Source organism: Vespula vulgaris, chromosome 2 (genome assembly GCF_905475345.1).
Source record: "Vespula vulgaris chromosome 2, iyVesVulg1.1, whole genome shotgun sequence".
Classification (NCBI taxonomy): Eukaryota; Metazoa; Arthropoda; class Insecta; order Hymenoptera; family Vespidae; genus Vespula; species Vespula vulgaris.
In genome coordinates, this window is record NC_066587.1 from 5,064,500 (window position 1) to 5,085,373 (window position 20,874).

The window sequence follows — 20,874 nt, forward strand, 5'->3', positions numbered from 1 at the left end:
ATACATATTCGCGTATATACGAGCTCGTCAATATTATCAAATTTTCGTACGACTCCTCCGGATCTCGTTGAAATTGCAAGGCTCGTCGTTCGTCCGACCGACATTTAACGCGGAATCGAGTAACCTACTTCTGACAAACGCAGGAACCGCGTCACGTAGCGAACGAGAAATCTCTGATAACGGAGCAACGTATTTTGGCGCTTGAAATTGGTCACAATATCGTACTCGCTTGCACCTTCCTGAAAGCTTTGTCTCACGCGAGATTAAAAGCTTTGTCGTTGTTTGTCGGGAGAGTTTTACGAGAAATTTCCACGTGTCATTGATTCCACGTGATACTCTCTACCGTTTATCGCGAGAGAACGTCTATCAATATACGATGTTATCTTCCTTTCGACGTATGCACATACGTACGTACGTACGTACGTACGTACCAATAATGTTAGTTCTAATCCCAAGAGAATGAACTTTCATCTTCGATAACATTATGCCAACGTAGATATACACACTTAACTATTACGCAACGCGATAACGATTCGCTTAATTCGAAAGCTTCTGCATCTCACGTATTATTGTTATTGAAAATAAATCTGAAACATATTCTCGCGAATGATCACAAAGAGTCGTCGAATTTCCTCCTTCTCTCGCACGATCAATTACGACGAAAACTTTATCGCTTTTATATCTTTCCAGAGAAGAGATATCGTCAGACTGGCCGAGCCCGAAAGAGAACGCCTGACGCAAGAGTCTCGCGATGATATCTTACGTTACCGTAAGTTTTCCTCGTTCTAATTGGATCTTGACGATCGACCGAAGAGGAATCGAAGTGGGAACTCCTTAACTTAATCGGTCCATGGATCTCTCTTTGAAAAATCGGAAAACGAGCGATGCTAAGAGCAGTGGAAAAATCGGAAAGAATGAGATTTTCCAAGAAATATGACCGACAGAATAACGTAGTATTGCTCGTGGCGGCTCTTTGACGTACGCCACGAAACGCTAAGGACTGATAAAGATTCGAAAAGAAGAATAAAAAGATAGAGAAAAATTTGATCTTCGAGATAGGAGAAACTCTTTTCGTAGCGTTATTCGGTTCTTTATGGATCCGTCTCGGTTCGGACACACGATGTAAAGAAAGCAGCTGGAACATCGAAGGAAGAGAAGGGCGCGCGAGAGAGAGAAAGAGAGAGAGAGAGAGAGAGAGAGAGAGAGAGAGAGAAAGGAAGGAAGGAAGGGAGGGGCACAAAATGGGAGCAGCGAAATTCGTGCTCGGTAGTGCGATTCTCGGACTCTTTTGGAGCTGTTTGCTGATGAAAGGTGTCCTGACGAATTCGACGAACAGGTGCGACTATTCGCCCTGCTCCTGCGATCACTACGGCAGGTTGACCTGCGACTGCAAAGAGGAAGGAGAGGTAAGGTATTTCTCTCGGCTCGAGAGAAAATAAATTCTTATCGAATCATTGATTTATCCCAGAAACAATCCGTTAAACCGTTTGAAAATTTCTTTATATATCGAAATGGGGATTGACGAAAAAAGATCATAGGTCCGATCAGAGAGAATAAAAAAGGACCGTAGGAAATGAAATTTTTTCGACAGTCCATTTCTCGGAAATGAATATCTCGTATCGTTCTTATTTAAATCGATTTGTCTCAAGGATTTCATTTCCTCGTATCCTCTCGTTTAGTTTCTTTGCATCTGTCACCACCTTCCCTTCGATTCTTTCGAACCATTTCTTTTTCTACTTATCTCTCCTTCTCCCCTCTCCTTTAACCCGCAGGAGAATCCATTCAAGAAACCGCGATCCTATCTCGTGAAAAATCTCGAATACGACGCAAACTCCGGTTGGTCTCCGAGTGCTTTGTTCCCCGTGAACGTTATCCCAACCCCGAATTATCGAATCTAGATAAGGGTATAAATAGGATCCCTAAGAAACGAAAACATCCTTTCTTCTCTGATACTCCACCCACACTTTTACACCTTCCCCTTCATAACTCAGACAAAATTTCTCGCGTATATTCAAAGAAAATTCAACGAGAAATCACGTTTCGCCATTTCTCCAAGAATTTTTAATGATTAAATATTAGACAACGTAATACATAATGTTCATTTTCGAAAACGGACTGCTTTTAAAAGATTCAACGTTATAAAATTAGAAAGCGAGAACTTGTAACTGAGGAAAATGTGAGTAAATTGCAGGGTGTTCCCTTTCTCTTTCTCTTTCTCTCGCAGGGCCCGACGCTACCCTATACGCTATAAATTAGAACGTGTTTACGCAAATCGCGGAGCCGACACGAGTGGCAGGTAGGTAAGGTGTGTGCCGAGGGCGTTTTCGTTCCCTTCACCCTTCTGCCCCTCTTTCCTTTTCCCTTCCTAGCCACGTTCTCTTCAGCTCGGCATAGCCACGTTAGAATATTTATCGCGCCGGACGAGTACGTAGCTGTCCCAACGGAGGAAAAATGCTGCGTACAGAGAAAAATAGCAGTATTTGTTGAAAGATCGCGGTCACGCGCTCGTACGCCAGCTTTTCCTGCTGAGTCTCGGCAGAGCTTCATCGTGGCACCCCAAATACTCTCGCGAAAAGCTATTATTATAAGGAGTTGGTCGGGTGAGCTCGGGAAAAAAAAACATGAGGGAAAGTGTCGTGATATTTTACTTATAATCACGATAAGAGATAAAGGTAAAAGGTGTAAAGTATACAGGCGAGATCGATTAATGGAACCACGGACTAGGAAACTATAGTATTCCCTATTAACGCCCTAAGGAAGAAAAGACACAGCGCATTAGGTTATTATCATTATCGAGGCAACATAATCTCCATTCTTCAAAAACGTAAGCTATCGCGCTTCTCCGTCGTGTATCCTACTATCATCGCTATTGTTCCCAACAAAACGTTCTTTGTCTTCTCCGCAAAGCGTAACACGTACGTACGCATGTATGGTGTATGTATGTATGCAAGTACAACGTACAGAGAAGCGTATAATGCAAGCGAAGAACACGTAGGATACACGTGCGGTGTGCTTTGGAAACGCCGTAAACCCGATCCGTAAAAGCCGTGCCCGTGACGAAATGACCGCGAGAGAGGGCAAAGTTTTATACCGTGGAAACCAATCGGATTGGACAAAAGCAGACACCCCTTTTTGTTTTACCTTTTTGTTCTTTTTTCTTTTTTTTTTCTACTTTCTTAAAACATTGCGCCGTCACGTTAATCCACGGTCTCGTTGCATCGCATCACCGAGTTCATGCGAGAAAACGAAAGATATAATTATTAACGGCATCTAAATGTATCGTGCGAAAGAAACGGATCAATAACTCTTCTCGGTTCAGAAAGGATCACATAGGAAGTTTGATTGCGTAACAGAATACAATTTGTAAACTCGTCTTCTGGCGTTTTTATTTTTCGAACAAAAGAGAAATTTGGTCTCAAACGAAGTAGTTCGCGTCGTAAAAGGATGCCCCAATTCGTCGGTCAACGAACGAAGCGTACCATCTAGAAGTTTGAAACGTTTCCATTTCATGAATTACCCACTAACGCTTCGCTTTACGAGAGATGTTTGACTATGACTAGATGCAAGTATAATGGATGCAGGAAAGTACGATGATACGCGCGAATTTATTCGCCTTTGTACTTACTGGTACTTACTAACGTACGTAATATATACCGATCCGTACCGTATATGAAACGAAAAGGATGTGAATAATTTTGACGGACACGTTTGAAAATCGTTTTGGAGAAATTTTTGCGGAATTAAACTCCGTTCGTTTCGATAAAATTATTCGTTCAAAGGAAAATAAAGAAATAGAATATATGTAATGTATGCGATACGTAAACCGCGGAAAATATCGTGGATTCCGTATAATTTATCAGAACCGTATTGCACTCATTGCTAATTTGTCGCCCCACCGGTTTTCGAACGCATCGAATCCACCTTTCTCCTATTTCTTCACGCATTAACCCTCTAATTACTCGACTCGTTGATCATTCGACTTTGAGTTTTATAGAACAGAGAAGAATTACAAAAGGAAAAAAGATAAAGAAGAGAAAAAAACGATTTTAAACGATGTATAAAAGTGGCAATAAATTTTCAAGTTTTCAGACTGCTTTCGCGTTCCGCAACGACGAGTTAACGCTTGGAAAACGGGTGAGGTTAATAAAAGAGGCTTTTGTAATCGACCTCGACCGATATTCCCAGTGTTTCCGGATTCCGATAAACTACCGGATGTTGCCACCGTTCGTCCGTGTGCCTGGTAATCCTTTAAAGTTATCGAATTTCCGTGCTTTAACCAGCAACACCACTCGTATGTATTATCTCTTTTTCGTGAACGAGTTAGGTATAGTATCAACCCATGCGCCGTATCCTCTTGCGCAGTCCTAAGATGCCCTTTGAATAATTGACAAGGAAGTGAATAATTGAATGTGCCTTTTAGCGAATGCGGTCTTAAATTTACTCGTCTACCCATCACAAGGGTCACCAGAAATAAAACCACGGAATTTAGGTGGAAGAGAGAGAAAGAGAATGAATAAGAGAAAAATGTAATAGTATCGTGTGAAGAACGATGATAACGTTCGAGAAATGTTATTGAGTCTAGATGACCGATAACCAACGACATCGATAACGAACAATCGACAACGAGGACTCGGTGATCTTTGATTAATAACTTCGTACGCGAGATTAATTATTGCCTCTATCGGTTCGTGTTTGAAACCGCGTATGGAAAATGGGTTGATGGAAGAGAAAGATAGAGAAGGGAAAGAGAGAAGGGAGAAAGGGAGCCGAAGCCGATGAACGTGGCGAGGAGACCGCGATAATGGTCGACGATGGGCAGGACTCTCACGAGCGAATCTGCCCCTACGGGGAAATTGTTTCGTATAAATCCTTTATAGATCGTAAAAGAGCTTTTCGTTCCATTCTCATATCTCTCTTTCTCTTCCTCTGTCCATCTATCTTTCTCTTCATCATCTCGTCCGATAGGAACATTATTCCGCACGAGCGTTCGCCCCCAACGAACGGAGATTTTCGCCGTTTCCGATTCGATCGTTACAACTGAAATGCATTTTCATTTTGTTACTCGACGTGAAAGCTTTCGTCGTCGTCGTCATTTTCGTCGTCGTTTTCGTCCTCCTCGTCGTCGTCGTCGTCGTCGTCGTCGTCGTCGTCGTCGTCGTTGAAGAAAAACTCTTTGATTCGGTATGCATACAAAATGAGAGACAAGCTTAGGAAAAAAGAATGAAGGATAGAGAAAATACAATCGACAATCAAGGGAAGAGTGGTCGCGGGGACGTGTTTTCTCTACTATTACATTATGCCGGACGATCGACGTCGTTCATTCGTCGAACATCGCATATCGAGAAGAAACGTTTGGGGATGATAGAAACGAACGTACTCATCCATCGTGAGAACGTTCCCTGAGAAGGGAAAGAAGAAGAAGAAGAAGAAGAAGAAGAAGAAGAAGAAGAAAGGACGATGAGAGGGTAGAGAAGAACGCGACGCGAGAAGCTTTGGGAACGATGCTACCGAGCGTCGAACTACCTTTCAAAGGAACTCTGCTGGTGTTCCCGATGGGAATCGCTCCGAGTAATCGAGAAGCACACCTTCGACGCGATACTCTCCTCTTTTACTCCTTTTTCATCGTTTCTCTTACTCTTTCTCTCTCATTCTTTCATTTTCTCTTTCCTCGTTTATTCTTCTCTCTCTCTCTCTCTCTCTCTCTCTCTTCTACACTTTACTCCGTACGACAAGCGAAAATGTCTGGAGAATACGCGAAACTCACTCGATAAAATTACACGCCACTGCGAGGAGGTAGAGGAACGAGAAGAATAAAGACGAGACGTTAAAAAAGAATATCTTGCTTCTCTTGTTTCCGGTCTCTCTCTTTCTCTCTCTCTCTTATTCTCTTTCTCTTTTTCTCTCCAACGCTCGTGTATTTATCGGTGTCCTCGTTCTCTTATTTTCTCTCTCTTTCTCCCCCTCTCTCTCTCTCTCTCTCTCTCTCTCTCTCTCTCTCTCTCTCTCCTTTTTCTTTCTCTCTTAAGCGCACTCTTTCTGGTTGGCTCTCTCGTGGGAGAGCAAAACTGTTGGGAAATAAAATTCAGATTCCCGGTGCGGCCCTTGAAATTTACGACAATGACCCTGGCCTGTCTGCATCCCCCTATCCCCGTCCGTACTTACGAATTTGTGCTTCGAGACACCCGGTACAGACCTAACGATACGATACTCTTCCACTAACGCTACTTAATGGATCTTTCACCTTTAACGTACGCGTACCTCTCTTCTACGTTTCAACGAAAATTTCAAAAGCTGCACGACGATAAATACATCTCCCACGTTCGTTGTTTCTTTCTCAGGAGAGAAAGAAAGGGGAAATATTAGGGGTGGCTGATGAGGTGGCGTGGCGCGACACGACGCGACACAGCTGGGGGAGAGGAAAGAAGATTCACGGACGTGAATTAATTAATGAAATCCACGAGCACAAATTTTTTTGAAAGGAAAATCCATAACGGTTAGAACTTGTGCTCGCTCGGATATTGTACGACGAGAACTAGCCAAGAACAATGCGGAAAGAACAAAGGTCGAAACGAGCCAGGAAGGGACACACGAGCATCCACGAGAGAAAAAGAGAGATTGCACCGGATCAAGATGGTAATGCGTAGAAACTACGGTGCTTGCAAACAAGAAAGGGAAGGAAAGAAGAAAAAAAAAGAAAAAGGAAAAAAGAGAGAGAGAGAGAGAAAAAAGAACGAGAGAAGCACAAAGGTTTCGTTTTCATCGAGACGTACTGCATAGAGCTGCGTCTTTTATTCCGCACTCCGTACGTTCTCTCTTTCTATCTCTATTTCTCTCTCTTTTTCCTCCCATTGAAAACACTCCGGTTCTCTTCGTTCTCCGTCGTAGTAACCCACGACCGTTCTCCGTTTCGTCTACTACTACGAGCATTCTTCCTCGTTTTAACGTATCTGTCCTCCTTATCCATTTCGTTCTCATTTCCCTCTCGCGATTGGTCACTTTCGTTTTTTTCCTCTTTCCTAAATTTCCAAATCTCCTCGATATCGTTCTTACGCGAGAGGATAGGAAGAAGGATCGTATTTTAATATCAAAAATCACGTAAGAAGGAAAAGGATTATGAAGAATGTAGGATGAGAAATTTGAACGTCTTTCTTTCGAGAAAAAGAAAAAAGAGATAAATGAAACAGAGAAAGAGAGAGAGAGAAAGAAAAGACAGGAAATACAGTCAGTCCTCGTTTTGCTAGTACATATTTCAAGTGTTACACTGGATACCCGAGACTTTCTCATCGCGTCTTCTCGACTAAAGACAGAAACGATAAAGAATAAAGAGAAAAGAAAAATTAAAAAAAAAATAAAAAATGGTTCCGCAAGTTGAGTATAATAATTCGTTAGACGGCTCCTAATCCGATTTCTTGTAATAAACGTGTGTCGTAGGTTCGTGTTACAAAGAGCAACAACGATAGAAAGGGATAGAAGCCTTCTCTAGAAACGATCGATTATCGAGTCCTGTTGGTGCGATAACATTTACCGGGAATCACGAACGTGCGTTTACGTACGTTAGCACGCACGTGAACGATATATCGGAAACGGCGTGTATAGCGCGTGTGTATGTATATATATGTGTGTATATATATATTCGCAAAGAGCGAAAGAGAGACAACGCCAGCTGACTACCCACGCGCATAATCCGATATCGAGATATCGGCTCCTTTGTCGAGGGATTAATCGTGCTAGAAGAATGCAAGGAATGTTCCTCCTTGGCCGATTGTTTGACAAACATAGCATTCGAAGTGGCAGTAGAGTAAAACCGAGTCTTTACGAGAGTCAGCCTCGAGAGACTTTACTCTAGGAACTCTTGATGAAATGTGATCTCTTCGATACTGTATACCCCATAAAGGGAAAAGAAAGAGTAGGAAAAAGAAAAAGAAAAGAAGAACAATCGAGTTCGCGTCTACCTGTTCTCTGAAACACCTGACTTTCCGCGTGTTACGGTTGATCGAATGAATCTGTTATTCGTTCGAGTGTTAACTCGACTCGTCGTCGCACGAACTCTTCAAATGAAATATTTAAATTGTTCTACTTGGACACGATTCGATCAGTTTTAACATCCATGATTGTTAAACAGAAAGTAAAATTCCAATTGCACGCAATCCCATTGAAAATGTATTATTATTGATATGACAGAAAACGCTGCGTCGCGGAAATATCAGCTAGGAGAAAAGTTAATTTCGTACTCGATTATATGATAACGACATTAGTCGCGTAAATTGGCGCGGTATACGTTGATAGGGAAGGAGCGCACACGTCGCTAACAATTAGGGTAGTTAGTCTTCTAATTACGGCTATTCGACCCTTATTAAGAGGCCTCGGATCCGACGTATCGGATTGTGCCAAATCGAGTGTAAACTCCCCTTTTTATTCGTTTTTCGTTAAAAGAAACAAAGAACGAAATAGATAGATAGATAGAAAGAGAGAGAGAGAGAGAGAGAAAGAGAAAGGAAGAGAGAGAAAGAAAATTTGCGGATACAATCGAATCTCCCTCGAAAGTTAAATTCCCCATAATTTTCCTTGAAAACATTTCACGACACAAATTATTTCTGTTTCAGGAATTGATCCTGAGCACGGAAAGCGACAGGAAGTTGAGTCCGCACACGAGCCGGATAGTCGTGAGCAATTGCTCGTCCGTGATCGTAGCAAACTCGAGTTTGACGTCGATGGCTGGTCTACGATCAGTGGATCTGGTGAACGTGGCAAATCTCAGCCTAGTCCGGCATAGCTTCAAACTTTCGCCTCGCAGCGCGCGCACAAGGATATCCGTGAGGAACTGCAGCATCGACGTGCTTCCTAGTTTCGTGTTTGGTGGCGACGTGGAAGCGATAAGCTTCGAGAACGTGAGGATAGGTCAGTTGAGCGCATTCGCCTTCGCGAATCTCTTTCACACGGATACCCTCAGGCTGGAGAATTGTCAGATCGAGAGTACGGAGGCGCAATCCTTCAAGAAGTTCGACGTGGGATACTTGCACGTGATCGGTGGTAGTTTCGGAGAGCAAGTGCCGAGCCGTACGATGAACGACATAGAGGTACACCACAAGTTCATGCTCGACGGTGTTAAAATGGGTATGGTTAGGAGCGAAGCATTCATAGTTCGGAGTCCACGTACCGTTGCGATTCAAAACTGTCTGATCGACGGTCTCGAGAGCGAAGCCTTTGACGTGACGGCTCGAGGAGCCGTAATAATAAAGAATAACACCTTCGGTAGTCTAGCCGTGGGTGCGTTTCTCGGTATACGAGCGGATCCAGAAACGAGGCCACCACCGGCTTCCTCCTCTTCCGCGAATTTACACGACCTCATATTTAAGAACAACAGCATGTCTACGTTCGAGGAAGGTTCACTGATGTTCGATCGTTCGAGCTTTCGCCCGGAACTCGACGATCTCTTGGTAAAACAGCCCTGCGACTGCCAGATGTTACCCTTGTGGAGGAATAACGTTCTAAATTACACAAACGTATATTCGAGATTCTACATGAGGCAAAACGCAGTGATGCCGCCGATTTTATCATCCCAAGACTCGATCGAAACACCAGAAACATTTCTCTTCTGCGTGGACGGCCACGCGGAAGACGCGACTACAGCGAGCTTTACCGATTACGAAGCACGACATTGCTCTCTCGGTGGATCGATGCTCGTACTTATACTCGTCATAGTCGGCATTCTCGCTACCCTTCTCATCCTCGCCTGTCTGATCGTTTGGTGTTGCAAAAGACGACGTCGGAACGATAGAAAACGATGGATGAGCGTACCGACGAATGCACCGGACGTCGTCTCGAAGAAGAATGGCGTAATCGGTAGAGAAACAGCCACGTCGGGTACTCCGGTAGACAGCAGGATAACTATGGTCGTGCCTGATGGCAGACTTTACAGGGAAACCGAGTTTCACGTAATCGTCGAAAAGGCCGAACCCTTGACCACGGAATTGTAACGAGAAGCTCCGTACGACTCGACGCGTTCCACGAACGATCGGATTCACCATTTCGAGGATCATCAAAGTAAAATGGAACCGTCGGGCTCGTCTTCCGCCGCCGCCAACACCACCGCCACTTCCTGTCGTTTTCGAGTGTACAAGCTTTGATACGACGTATCGTAGAAGAAATAAAGAGGGAAATAACAACGATAAAGAAGAGACGAACGTTGAGCGTGTGTGTTTGTGCGCGTATTTCTTCTTTCTCATCTAAACGATCTAAGGGAATAAAAAAAGGAAGAAGAACACGGAACGTTTTCGATAAACGCTATCGTACCTCCTTGCGGGTTCCTCAAACTTTTTTCACGTTTACGTACGTGTATTATATGCGATAAGGAAAAAAAAAGATATCTATATGTATAAGTCGATAATGAGATAAGCGTTCTGCGATGAAAAAAAAAACAAACTATAATGTCCTTGAAGTAATCCTACGTCTTGGAATAACGATCAATGTCAAAACTCTCTATTCACTCTTGAATTCATTTAGTCGAGCATTCTCTATTAGTACAAGACAGTTCGTAAGCTTCCATTAACATATCACGAAGCACGAGTACCGATTATCCGAGCGTGTCCTTCTCATTCCTTCGACCTCCTCCATCTTATTGTTTTCTTTCTTACTTTCTTTCTTTCTTTCTTTCTTACTTATTTACTTACTCTGAGGCGGTCACGTTCCTCTCGGCGGTAAAGAGATTTCCGATTGAGGTCACGAGGACGGTTAATCGGTCGTCGTTGCTAGTTAAGTTTATATCGTTAGGTAGCTTTCGAGAGACGGCTGGTTATCTACGTACGAAGAAGACGACGTACCACATTCAAGTTGTACGAGAAAACAGTGAGATGAGTTTCTTCATTTGAAATTCCATTCGTAGCTTTCAAAAGCATGGATTCGTTCCGATGGATGGATGGATGGATGGATAAATGGATGGATGGACGGACGGACGGACGGACGGACGGATGGATGGATGGATGGATGGATGGATGGATGGATGGATTACCGCTAAAATCTTTCACGAACTTAATCTCTCGTAATTTTTAATTCGATTTTTAATTCTAAAGAAACCAGTCAGAATTATTAAATGTACGATTCACGAAGATCCACGAACCATCACATACAAACACCGCCTACACATGTATTCTCCATAGAAACAGATTAACGTAGCGAAGACTCGAAAAATAAATTCACCTAAATCGTTCCTCTTCCAAGATTCAATAACGATATAAACGCCGAAATAAAATCTCATTTTTCATTGAATAATTAATTAGGAAACCATATTGAAATCGCTTAAATATTCTCGAGACCAAAGACTCGAGAGAGAAGATAAAGGAGATAGGGAATGTTCTACTTTTCGAAGAATCGATTCGAAAAACAACACTCTGATGAGATGCGGATTCGCACTAGAAGAAGATCCTAATAAGTTCAACGATAAAAAATGTTGATTCTTTAGGCTTGTAAAAGCTATCTGATACTTGCGCGAGAGTCCATGCATTATTAATGCGCACTCGTCCCTTTGTAAGGATATTTCAGAGGTAGTTTCTCTTAGCCTCGAGCGATATCGCGCGCAGAAATTGGGCCTCGAAGCTTCCGAGATTATTGCGCGCGACGACCTTCGTCGAGTCGTTACCTTGAGCCTTGAGGAAATCTCAAGGTAGATACACTATTAACGTCAGTTGCGAGCGTGAACAGTGCTGCAACTTGGAGTACGTGCGCGCGCGTACTCGTTAGAACCTATGCGAGTATACGTCTAGCGATTATCGCTTTTTGGCGAGAATTAAGTTTTCTAATGACCGTTTAGTTGTAATTATCGTGAAACTGTGATATACCGACAGCTGACTATGTAATTTGTTTTACATCGAACGACGTATGATCGACGATGAAGAATAAAGATCACGCTAAATACCTAAGCGATAAACGAGTTGAGATTATTTTTAAACCGGACACGTTAGAGCTCGCGCATAACTATAAGAGACCTGCCTGTGGGTACGATAAGAATAACACGTCGGATCGATGATAACAGCTGTTAATTATCGTAGACACAATCCGGAACGAATTTTTTTTCTTTTTCCTTTTACTTTTCTTTTTTTTTCTTTTTTTACTCCTTTTTCTTTTCTTTTTTTTTTATGACAACGCTGTTGTACGTCATCAAGACCGAGAATTAATACGTCGACTTGAATTTATTACGTGTCAACAATTCGCGAGTTTTCCATACCTTCGCATGGATATTCGCATCTAATGTTTACTCAACAAGACGAGATTGCGCGATTATGAAGCTGTCAGAGGCGCGTGTTTCTCTCGTTAGATGAGTCACTCATGTTACGGTACGCGGCCCCAACGCCAAAGGCGAGAGTAATTATTCGAAATAATTCTAAGACGACATCGTGTTCCTTGGTACTCTCCTCGTACAATAATCTACAATAACGATTAGATTACTGCGTCTGATCGCCGAAAAATATATTTTCTGCTTGTCGAAGCGGAATAATAACGAGCCCGAGGTATATCTTCTTGCTTATTACATATTCCTAGTTGTATCAAATCGATTGAGTTTTGTTAAACTTACCTGAAGGGAAGAACTCCGTCGAGAGCTTGAGATACCGTCGGTGGCGAAGATAAAGCGAATCCTCGTCCAAGTAAAACCGAATGTACGGAGAATATCCGCTTCGCTGTTTCTTGCATAGTCTCGAAATCGTTCTGTACTTCCTCCGCTGCAAGCAGATATATATAAAGTGTAAAATAAGAAATCTATTACAATTTATTCAAGACGAAAAGTAGATTAATTATATTTTTCATAAACCCACCAGACACAGGTGGTAAAATAAGATTTTTCTTCATTAAACTGGCGCTACATGCTCCACCGAGAAACGACAGTTCGATCTCTAAATTTTTCAAACCATTTCCAGATGTAATCCAATCATAGCCGATGACTAAACATTTAAAGCCGTATGTATTTGATCTCTCGTTTTTCATATAATCGGATGCAGTTTCCAAAGAAAATATCACTTCGTTTCCTAGAAAATATTATTCGATTTAAGATCGTAGCAAACGACTAACAAGTACATTTTGGATTTTTATTTTAATATATGTTACCTGGTAATACCACTGCATTTTGCGGCCATTGACTCTGCACGTTACTCATTTTATGTAATACCGGCCAATATAACAAAGTGTCTTCCGACACCGTGTTTCCGTGTGTACTAAAGGAATAGACAAAATGTCGTTAAAATAACGATTAGACTCGCATTTAAATGATATAACTTTTTGTTTTTGTTTCTATTTACCCAGCCGAGGCATTTGTAATAACGTTTGGAATGTAAAGTTGTAAATAATCCTCTGGCTGTGAAGTGCCGCACTCCGATGTAAATTCGATCGTTAACCATTTTACGGATTCTGGAAAATTAACTTTGTAATGTGACACTGCAGCAGGTTTATAAGGATGATCGCTTTCCAGCCAAGTATAATGATGACTGGTAGTAATAGGTGGAGTAAGGTGAGGTTGTGTTTCACTATCTTGCGATAATTGAGATGTTCCCATAATGGATAATAAATTTAGAGCTGCGACGTGGGGAAGCATTTCTTGTATCAAAGTCAGTATTTGCACGCCACTCTGAAATGGAAAATGTTTATTATTATTTTGCTTTTATTTAATCGTTAAAAGAAAATAATAATAAACATTTACCCTTGGATCTGATGTCGCTAAAGGACTGATGTGAGCCATCACTAAAGGTAAAAGAGTCGTTACAAAAGTTGCGTTACCAAGTACTTCACTGGCAGTGACTTCTTCGGCCCTTTCTCTTGCTAACGCAAATATTTCGTTAGAACGTTGAATAATCGTAGCCGTCATGGCAAGGGTGCACTTTCTTGCCTGTACTTCAGCTATTGCTTGACTAGTATGTTGACCATCGGAATCTTGCGGATTCGAAAAATAATAAATGTGTGGGATTTGACCTCTTGTTTGTGTCGTTCCTACGAGATCATGTCTGGATAAATATCACGCGAGAACAAACATTGTTTATCTGCATTAAGTCGTACCATTGAAACTGAAAGAACAGGCCGTGAAAGTAAATGTCGTGCCATCTGGTCCTTTGACTACGCTCAAACCACCATCGCCATTACTAGTACGGCCGCCACGATTCCTCAATTTAATAGCATACTTTACGTTTTCCTTGATCGCTACGGGTTTATTGAACTTTATTTCTATAATATCATTGACACAACCTTCTGGTCCAAAAGATCCTCTTGTAAAATCTAAACTAGTCCAACGCTGAGTGTGAGATGGATCGTTCCCGGTATTACTTTGCTGTAGAAAAGGACAATCGATAGCAAATATTCTTCAAATAAATAATAAATATATGATACTTTAGAGATTCGAAATGACATACATCTTCTAACAATTCTAATTCGTATTCGTACACTCCAACACCTCCAAAAATACCAATGCCCGCGATAAAGATGCCTGATCTATCAACGGAGAAGCAAATGGCATCGGGAGAACCATTTCCAGTATTCCAAGATCTCGTTTGACTTGTTCTAGTGAATCTCGAAGGTGTAGTATACATAAGTTTACCATAAGCTCCTTGCAATTCGTCTTCGTTTCCATTAGATTGTGCCGCTAATTCCGCGATAACACGGGCGAGCAAATAACAGCAGTGCAAAATTAACTCTGATAGAGAGTAACTTTTCTCTCTACAAAGACTTTTTTTCACAGGTACCAATACCAAATCTAATAATCTTTCGAGGACTTCACGGAACGACCAATTCAATATTTCTTTTCCTGAACTTTCCACCTGAGATTTGTAACTAATTTGTTCAACGAGAATAGGATATTGATGTGCGTCTGTAGAATTCATCATTAGTAAACCAGCGTTATCCGAAGGGCTTAATTGTCGTTTTATACCATCGCTACTATCCATCGTATTGGTTAAAATTGGAAACGTGCATCTAAGACGAATCGTAGGACTGCAAAGGGAAGCTACAACTGCCGAAAGTAAACGATCTTTCGTGGTTACACCTTGTTCCTGAAAATATTAAACAATTCGACAATGTTTAAAACATTTGTATACATTCAAACAGGACGTATATTGTATAACATCGTTTAACTTACTTTATCTATTTCTGACAATAATTCACACAGAGAAGTCCATTTTAAATATGCCGTTGGATAAAATGCATGATAGCACGATACAAATGTTTTGTGACACTCTTCGAGTATACTATTGCTCATTTTATTATTTAAACTTTCCGAATCTATAAAATAAAGAAAATCATTATACATCATACATTAAAAAGTTGCAATCAGAAATATTTTTCCTAACGATATATATTTATATTATAAATTTAAAACAAAGGAACGTACTTTTGTTAGAACGCGTTTTGCCTTTACATTTTGTGCTTAAAGGTACTGAATCGGATAAAATTTGACGTAACAACGCTCGTACTTCACCTATGCATTCAGCGAGACGCACAGATTCCGGTGGAGTTCTCTTCCCAACTGTTTAAATTGCACGAATGTTAAATTTTTTCCGCCCTTTCATTTTCCTATACACATATTCGAATACATACCTTGATTTGGATAAATTTCGTTGGTATATATTCTAAGCAATCGTAAGCTAGCTTTACTAATATAAACTAAACGTTCCATTTCAAGGAACACGTGAGACGATGAAGCAATGTGGACTGCTGCATCTGCTAAACCTGCTTTTAATGTGTTCCAACTCCATTGGAGAAGAGATATTAAAGATTGAAAACAATCCTGCAATCAATATAGCTTTTGTATTATAAAATTGTAAAAAACAAATGTGCACAGTTGCACATTTCTTTCTTTTCTTTTTTTTTTTTTATTTTATTTTTTCATTATCTAATAATAAATACATACTTTCGTTACTGTTCTACTAAATTCTCTTTTAAGTATATAAACTGGTCCTATTTGATCTCTTTGTCTATTGGACGTTTGATTCTCTGGTGTGACAACACGATATAATAATTGTGGAATTTGTCCGGCATTAACATCAGTTCCATTATTAGATCTCTTTGATGATTTAAAATAGAATCTAACCCTACATTTATTTTAAACAAAAATTATATCACTTGTTTCTCGTATCACATAATTTTTTATGTCATAAAATTAATAACTCACTGATCCTCTGCTGTGACCATCCCTTGCCCACTAGATCCACAATCGCTAGATGAACCATCGATTTTTGCCCATGCCACGTACCATCTGTTTGCTTGCAATGCAATAGGTTCGTCAAATAAAATAGCGTACTTTTGTCTAGGACCACATTCGTATGGTATCTCTTCTGTTTCTGCTAAAAGTTCTCCATCATTTTCTTGATCACCTCCATCAACTCCGATATCAAACAACTGCATGAATTAAAAAAAAATAGCTAAGTAATAATATCGTGTAATTTTATCTCTATTTAAATATGTTTTATTACTTTTATCTTCGCTGTGTATTTATCACGACCTCCAAACAAACCATATCCACCTAATAAAATGTCTGTGTTAGGCATGAATCTAATTGCTTCAATGGAACGACCGGAATATCCCCAACCTCCACCATGATCTATATAATTATAATTAATTATGAATGGAGATAATAACTTGTTCGTTAATTAATAATTACGATACAACTAATGAATACCTACTTTCAAATCTACTAACTGTGGCAAAATCTTCTCTACTATAGACTTTACCATGAGTCGATTGATCACACTCATTTTCTTCGACTATAGTTAAATTTTCGTCTTGTGCTTGTGTAAGAGTATCCAAGCATGCTAATAAATGCATTGCAGCTTGTGAACGTGTTACAAAACATGTAGGTACTACAGGTAATGCCAAACCAGGACTAAGTATAGAAGCTTCCAATCCTGAAATAGTCCTAGCCTCTGTAGAAATAATGTTGTACAGGCTTATTTCATTATTCACGGGATTGAAAGTCCAAATAACATTATACAAAGGATCTAGACATGCTGCATAATTGCTAAAATCCACTTGATCGTTCCCACTGTAACTATTGCATGTCCCATCTCTTTTACTTATAACTAAGCATTTAAAAGAGTTTGCATGATCATTTTGATGTGGAAGTAATACTGTAAAAATGTATTACACTAAGTAATTATACAGATAATTATTATAAAAATAGTGTTATTAAAAATGATCATACTTATGCAACTCTTATTTGCCATTACAGTGCTTCTTGTTAAACTAATGGAATTAATCTCATCGACTTTTATGTATGTTTGATCTCCAGCAGCTCCGATCCATGTTGCACGTCTACCCCATCGAGAACCAATATTCGGAACTATACTCGGAAAGCTCTGCCAAGGTTGAGCTTTCTCTGCGCGACGACTAGATTGAGAAGTGATATTTACAGATTCATTTTCACTAGTTCCTACTGATCTGCCTAATTGTCCTTTCTGTAAATATACGATATACATATACATATACATATATATATATATAAGTAGATTAAAATATATTAAAGCGATCAATATTCAATAAATACCTGATAAGCACCAAATGTATACACTTCACCATTTATTGTAAGAACAACAGTATGATTAGATCCAGCAGCAACTTGAGTTGCTAGTGTAGGTAATTTAACGTGAACTGGACCAGCATGTGTTACCATATATCCAATACCTAATTGACCATATATATTGCTTCCAAATGTGTATACTTCTCCATTTTGTAAAAGGATCACTGTATCATATAAAATATTTTTAAATATGATTCAAGATTTTATTACGATATCTTTAGAAATATATACATTAAATTACCTGTATGATGCAAACCACAAGACACTTGAATCACAGGACTATCGCTAGGTATAGGAACTCTAGCTGGTGGTATACTTGCTATTCTTGCAGCATCTCCTCTTTCTACATCGCTGCCGCCAACGATTTCTTCTCCCGCAACATTACTACCTAATCCTAATACCATTTTACCTGGTTGGCCTCCTTTTGGAGCAATGCTTGATCCTACTTTTCCAATAACAGGGAAAGAGAGAGAAACAACGATCATATATTTGTCATTTTTATCCATCAATTTTATATTTTATTAATTTACCTAATCTTTGATTATTAGCTCCTTTCATTTTCATCCCGTATCTCATTGCACTGGGACCTGCTTTACTTCTCTGCCTTTGTTGTCTTATTTCTCCTAAGCGTTTTTGTAAATATTCTCGATAATTGGAACCTGATCTACCTATATTGCAATAGTAGAAAATTACAATTTGCATATGTTTCTCTGATTATCATTGCATATTTTAATAAACATGTCTATTAGAATTTATTACCATTATTACAACTCTTTCTTGCACATGTACGGCAACATCCGCATTCTGCACACCCACTGTCACCTTCGCCACAGCCACATTCTCTGTGTAAATAAAGAAAGTTAGTGCGATAATAAAATTTATATTAAAAAGTATAGTATTCAGGCAGTATTAATAGGTACTTACTGGCCTGGATTTCTATCCGGTCGAATACTTAAGCACGATATACTGTATCCAGTGCATTCACGACATACTGTACAAACCATACAGACACGATGTCTCCATTGATGTTGACCTGGTGGACACATACCCCTTGTTTCTTCCCAATCTTCTCCAGGATCTGTACCATCTATGTTAATAATAAATAATAGTAAAAAAATATATATATATATAGTAAAAAAATAAAAAGGAGAAAATACCTTCTTCAGCTACAATAAGTTCATCTTCTCCTGTGCCCATCTCCATAGCAACTACTGTAGCTTCTTTGTTCACTGTATGCACGGTTGAAAAATCTCTACCACATTGTTCTTTATTATTAATTCCAAATGTATAGAGATGTCCTTTATTAGTTAAGGCTGCAGCATGTGCCTTTCCAAGAGAAACATGAACAACACAAACATCTACGAGATCAGTAACTAAGCCCGTTACTGGATCACAATGCAACGTATCTTTTCCAAACATTAACAGAGAACCTTCCTTTGTCACTAAAGCTGTTGTACCATTATTACAAGCAGTATCTATAATAAATTTTCCTTCTACTTTGACCATTTTCTTTGGCTTAACTGGCTTAGGTTGTCTACGAGCTTTGTCTGGAATAAAAATATGAAAAATATATAATATGCAAATGATCGTATAATTTAATGTACTGTAATATATTTGAAATATACTTTTAAATTATTACTTACTGCTATCACCATCTTCTCCACGTCTGGCAGTTCCAGCAAATAAAACGGAGCCATCTTCCAGAACAAAAATCACATGTTGGCCATCGTGACCTGCAGCAAAATGTGTAACTCTTGGCCCTTTACCAAGTGTAAGTTCTAACCATCTGTTAGGCCTTGTATTATTTTTCATACCCAAAGATGTTCCCTTTCCAGTATATAATATCTATGGAAAATATAGTTAATTCGTTTTAAGTACAATACCCATAAATAGACATACAAATACTAATTATCATACTTACTTTACCAGATATTGTTTTAAGTATACCAAATTCTTTTGCTGCTGTAACCATTGCTATTTCCTCATCACAACCAAGATTCAATGTATGTACAACTTGTTCTTCATCAAAAGCTGCATATCCAAAGATATCTACACATTTCCTTGCTAATTTTAATGGTAATTCAGAGGCAAATGATACTGGATTACTCAATGTATTTATCGTGCGTACCACAAAACCATCCTAAAAAAATATATTGAATGTCATATGAGAATTAATTAAATTAATAAAAAAAATTAACTCACAAAATCGTTGTACTCACATCTTTGCCAGCTGTTATCATTCCAAGATTTTCACCATCAGAAAACATAACAGAAGATGACCAATCACGTCCTTCCAATACAGCAATACCTGTTACTATAAGAGTTTCTGCATCTATAATTACAAGTTCACTTTGCTTTCTTGGTGCACACTTAAAGTATAATGAATTCTAAAAAAACCAACATCAAACATAAATATATTTATGTTTTTTTGGAATAAAAGATCAAAATCGTTTATAAAATTATAGCTAACTTTTGCATAACCAAGCCATCCAGTTTCTGTCGGATAAAAATCAGCTTTATGGACATATACATGACCCCAAATTGTACCACCATGTCCACTACCAATTTTTAATAATCCTTTACTTGTATGCAAGTAAAGGTACTTTCCATCACTCACGAAACTTCTACCATTGAGTACTATATTATTTATATCATTTGGTAATTTAAGCGTAGATGTATAAATTCTAGAATTTTTAGGAACTCCATATGTTATCCAGTCTGGCCGTGCAAGCTTACCAAGGAGAACAGCGTGTACACTTCTCTGCAGTGAAGTTAATACACATGGCATCTAATATAAAAAAAAATATATATATATATTTATCTGTAATGATTATATTTTAGACTTGAAATAAGTCTATGTTTTTTACAATTTTTTTACCTGTATATTTTGAATTGCTAATGCTCTTGGACACATAAGTAAAGCAGCTACTGCTGCCAAAAGGCGACCGGTATCTCCTCTGACCACAACAAGGCTTAGTAGACATGCACATGCGACTGCTGTCAAATGACTACCGTCATTAGCAGCTGCTGATTCAGGGCCATGAGATGTTGCAAGATCTAACAGCAAATCAAATAGAAGATCTGCAAAAATACAATAAATTTTGATTAAATTAATATACATACAGAGTAATTAATTAATTAACAATGTTTACCTATGACATCATCTGGTTCAGATTTTAAGCCTTCAGGGAGCTGTCCTTGTAATACATCCAATAAGGCTACTAATGCTTTTGTACATAACATAGGATCAATGGTTTTACTTTCACGCATTAATGTAAAAACGCTTCTTAACCCAATACCTACAATCTGTAGAAACAAATTGTAGATTA

The 20,874-nt window shown here is 39.3% G+C and overlaps 2 protein-coding genes across 13 annotated transcripts in view; one reads left to right on the forward strand and one right to left on the reverse strand.

Moving 5' to 3' along the window:
* Positions 1-11,915, forward strand: part of LOC127072765 (uncharacterized) — a 74,031-nt gene extending 62,116 nt beyond the window's left edge. For all 6 annotated transcript variants that reach the window (XM_051013462.1, XM_051013463.1, XM_051013458.1 and 3 more), the window contains 2 exons: positions 691-1,406; positions 8,604-11,915. In XM_051013462.1, the coding sequence (XP_050869419.1) occupies positions 1,242-1,406; positions 8,604-9,977 (1,539 nt within the window). In that variant the 5' untranslated portion in view covers positions 691-1,241 and the 3' untranslated portion in view covers positions 9,978-11,915. The remainder of the gene's footprint in view (positions 1-690; positions 1,407-8,603) is intronic.
* LOC127072756 (E3 ubiquitin-protein ligase MYCBP2) overlaps positions 1-20,874 on the reverse strand; it is a 163,663-nt gene that overhangs the window by 141,800 nt on the left and 989 nt on the right. For all 7 annotated transcript variants that reach the window (XM_051013430.1, XM_051013434.1, XM_051013433.1 and 4 more), the window contains exons 4-30: positions 20,698-20,851; positions 20,424-20,626; positions 20,016-20,333; positions 19,765-19,932; positions 19,467-19,685; positions 19,189-19,390; positions 18,703-19,092; positions 18,470-18,632; positions 18,305-18,387; positions 18,076-18,213; positions 17,787-17,990; positions 17,513-17,709; positions 17,171-17,423; positions 16,653-17,096; positions 16,443-16,570; positions 16,142-16,368; positions 15,881-16,061; positions 15,568-15,757; positions 15,362-15,496; positions 15,110-15,252; positions 14,388-15,023; positions 14,038-14,305; positions 13,685-13,971; positions 13,287-13,612; positions 13,096-13,202; positions 12,807-13,016; positions 12,569-12,713 (exon numbers count right to left, since the gene is read on the reverse strand). In XM_051013430.1, the coding sequence (XP_050869387.1) occupies positions 12,569-12,713; positions 12,807-13,016; positions 13,096-13,202; positions 13,287-13,612; positions 13,685-13,971; positions 14,038-14,305; positions 14,388-15,023; positions 15,110-15,252; positions 15,362-15,496; positions 15,568-15,757; positions 15,881-16,061; positions 16,142-16,368; positions 16,443-16,570; positions 16,653-17,096; positions 17,171-17,423; positions 17,513-17,709; positions 17,787-17,990; positions 18,076-18,213; positions 18,305-18,387; positions 18,470-18,632; positions 18,703-19,092; positions 19,189-19,390; positions 19,467-19,685; positions 19,765-19,932; positions 20,016-20,333; positions 20,424-20,626; positions 20,698-20,851 (6,119 nt within the window). The remainder of the gene's footprint in view (positions 1-12,568; positions 12,714-12,806; positions 13,017-13,095; positions 13,203-13,286; positions 13,613-13,684; positions 13,972-14,037; positions 14,306-14,387; positions 15,024-15,109; positions 15,253-15,361; positions 15,497-15,567; positions 15,758-15,880; positions 16,062-16,141; positions 16,369-16,442; positions 16,571-16,652; positions 17,097-17,170; positions 17,424-17,512; positions 17,710-17,786; positions 17,991-18,075; positions 18,214-18,304; positions 18,388-18,469; positions 18,633-18,702; positions 19,093-19,188; positions 19,391-19,466; positions 19,686-19,764; positions 19,933-20,015; positions 20,334-20,423; positions 20,627-20,697; positions 20,852-20,874) is intronic.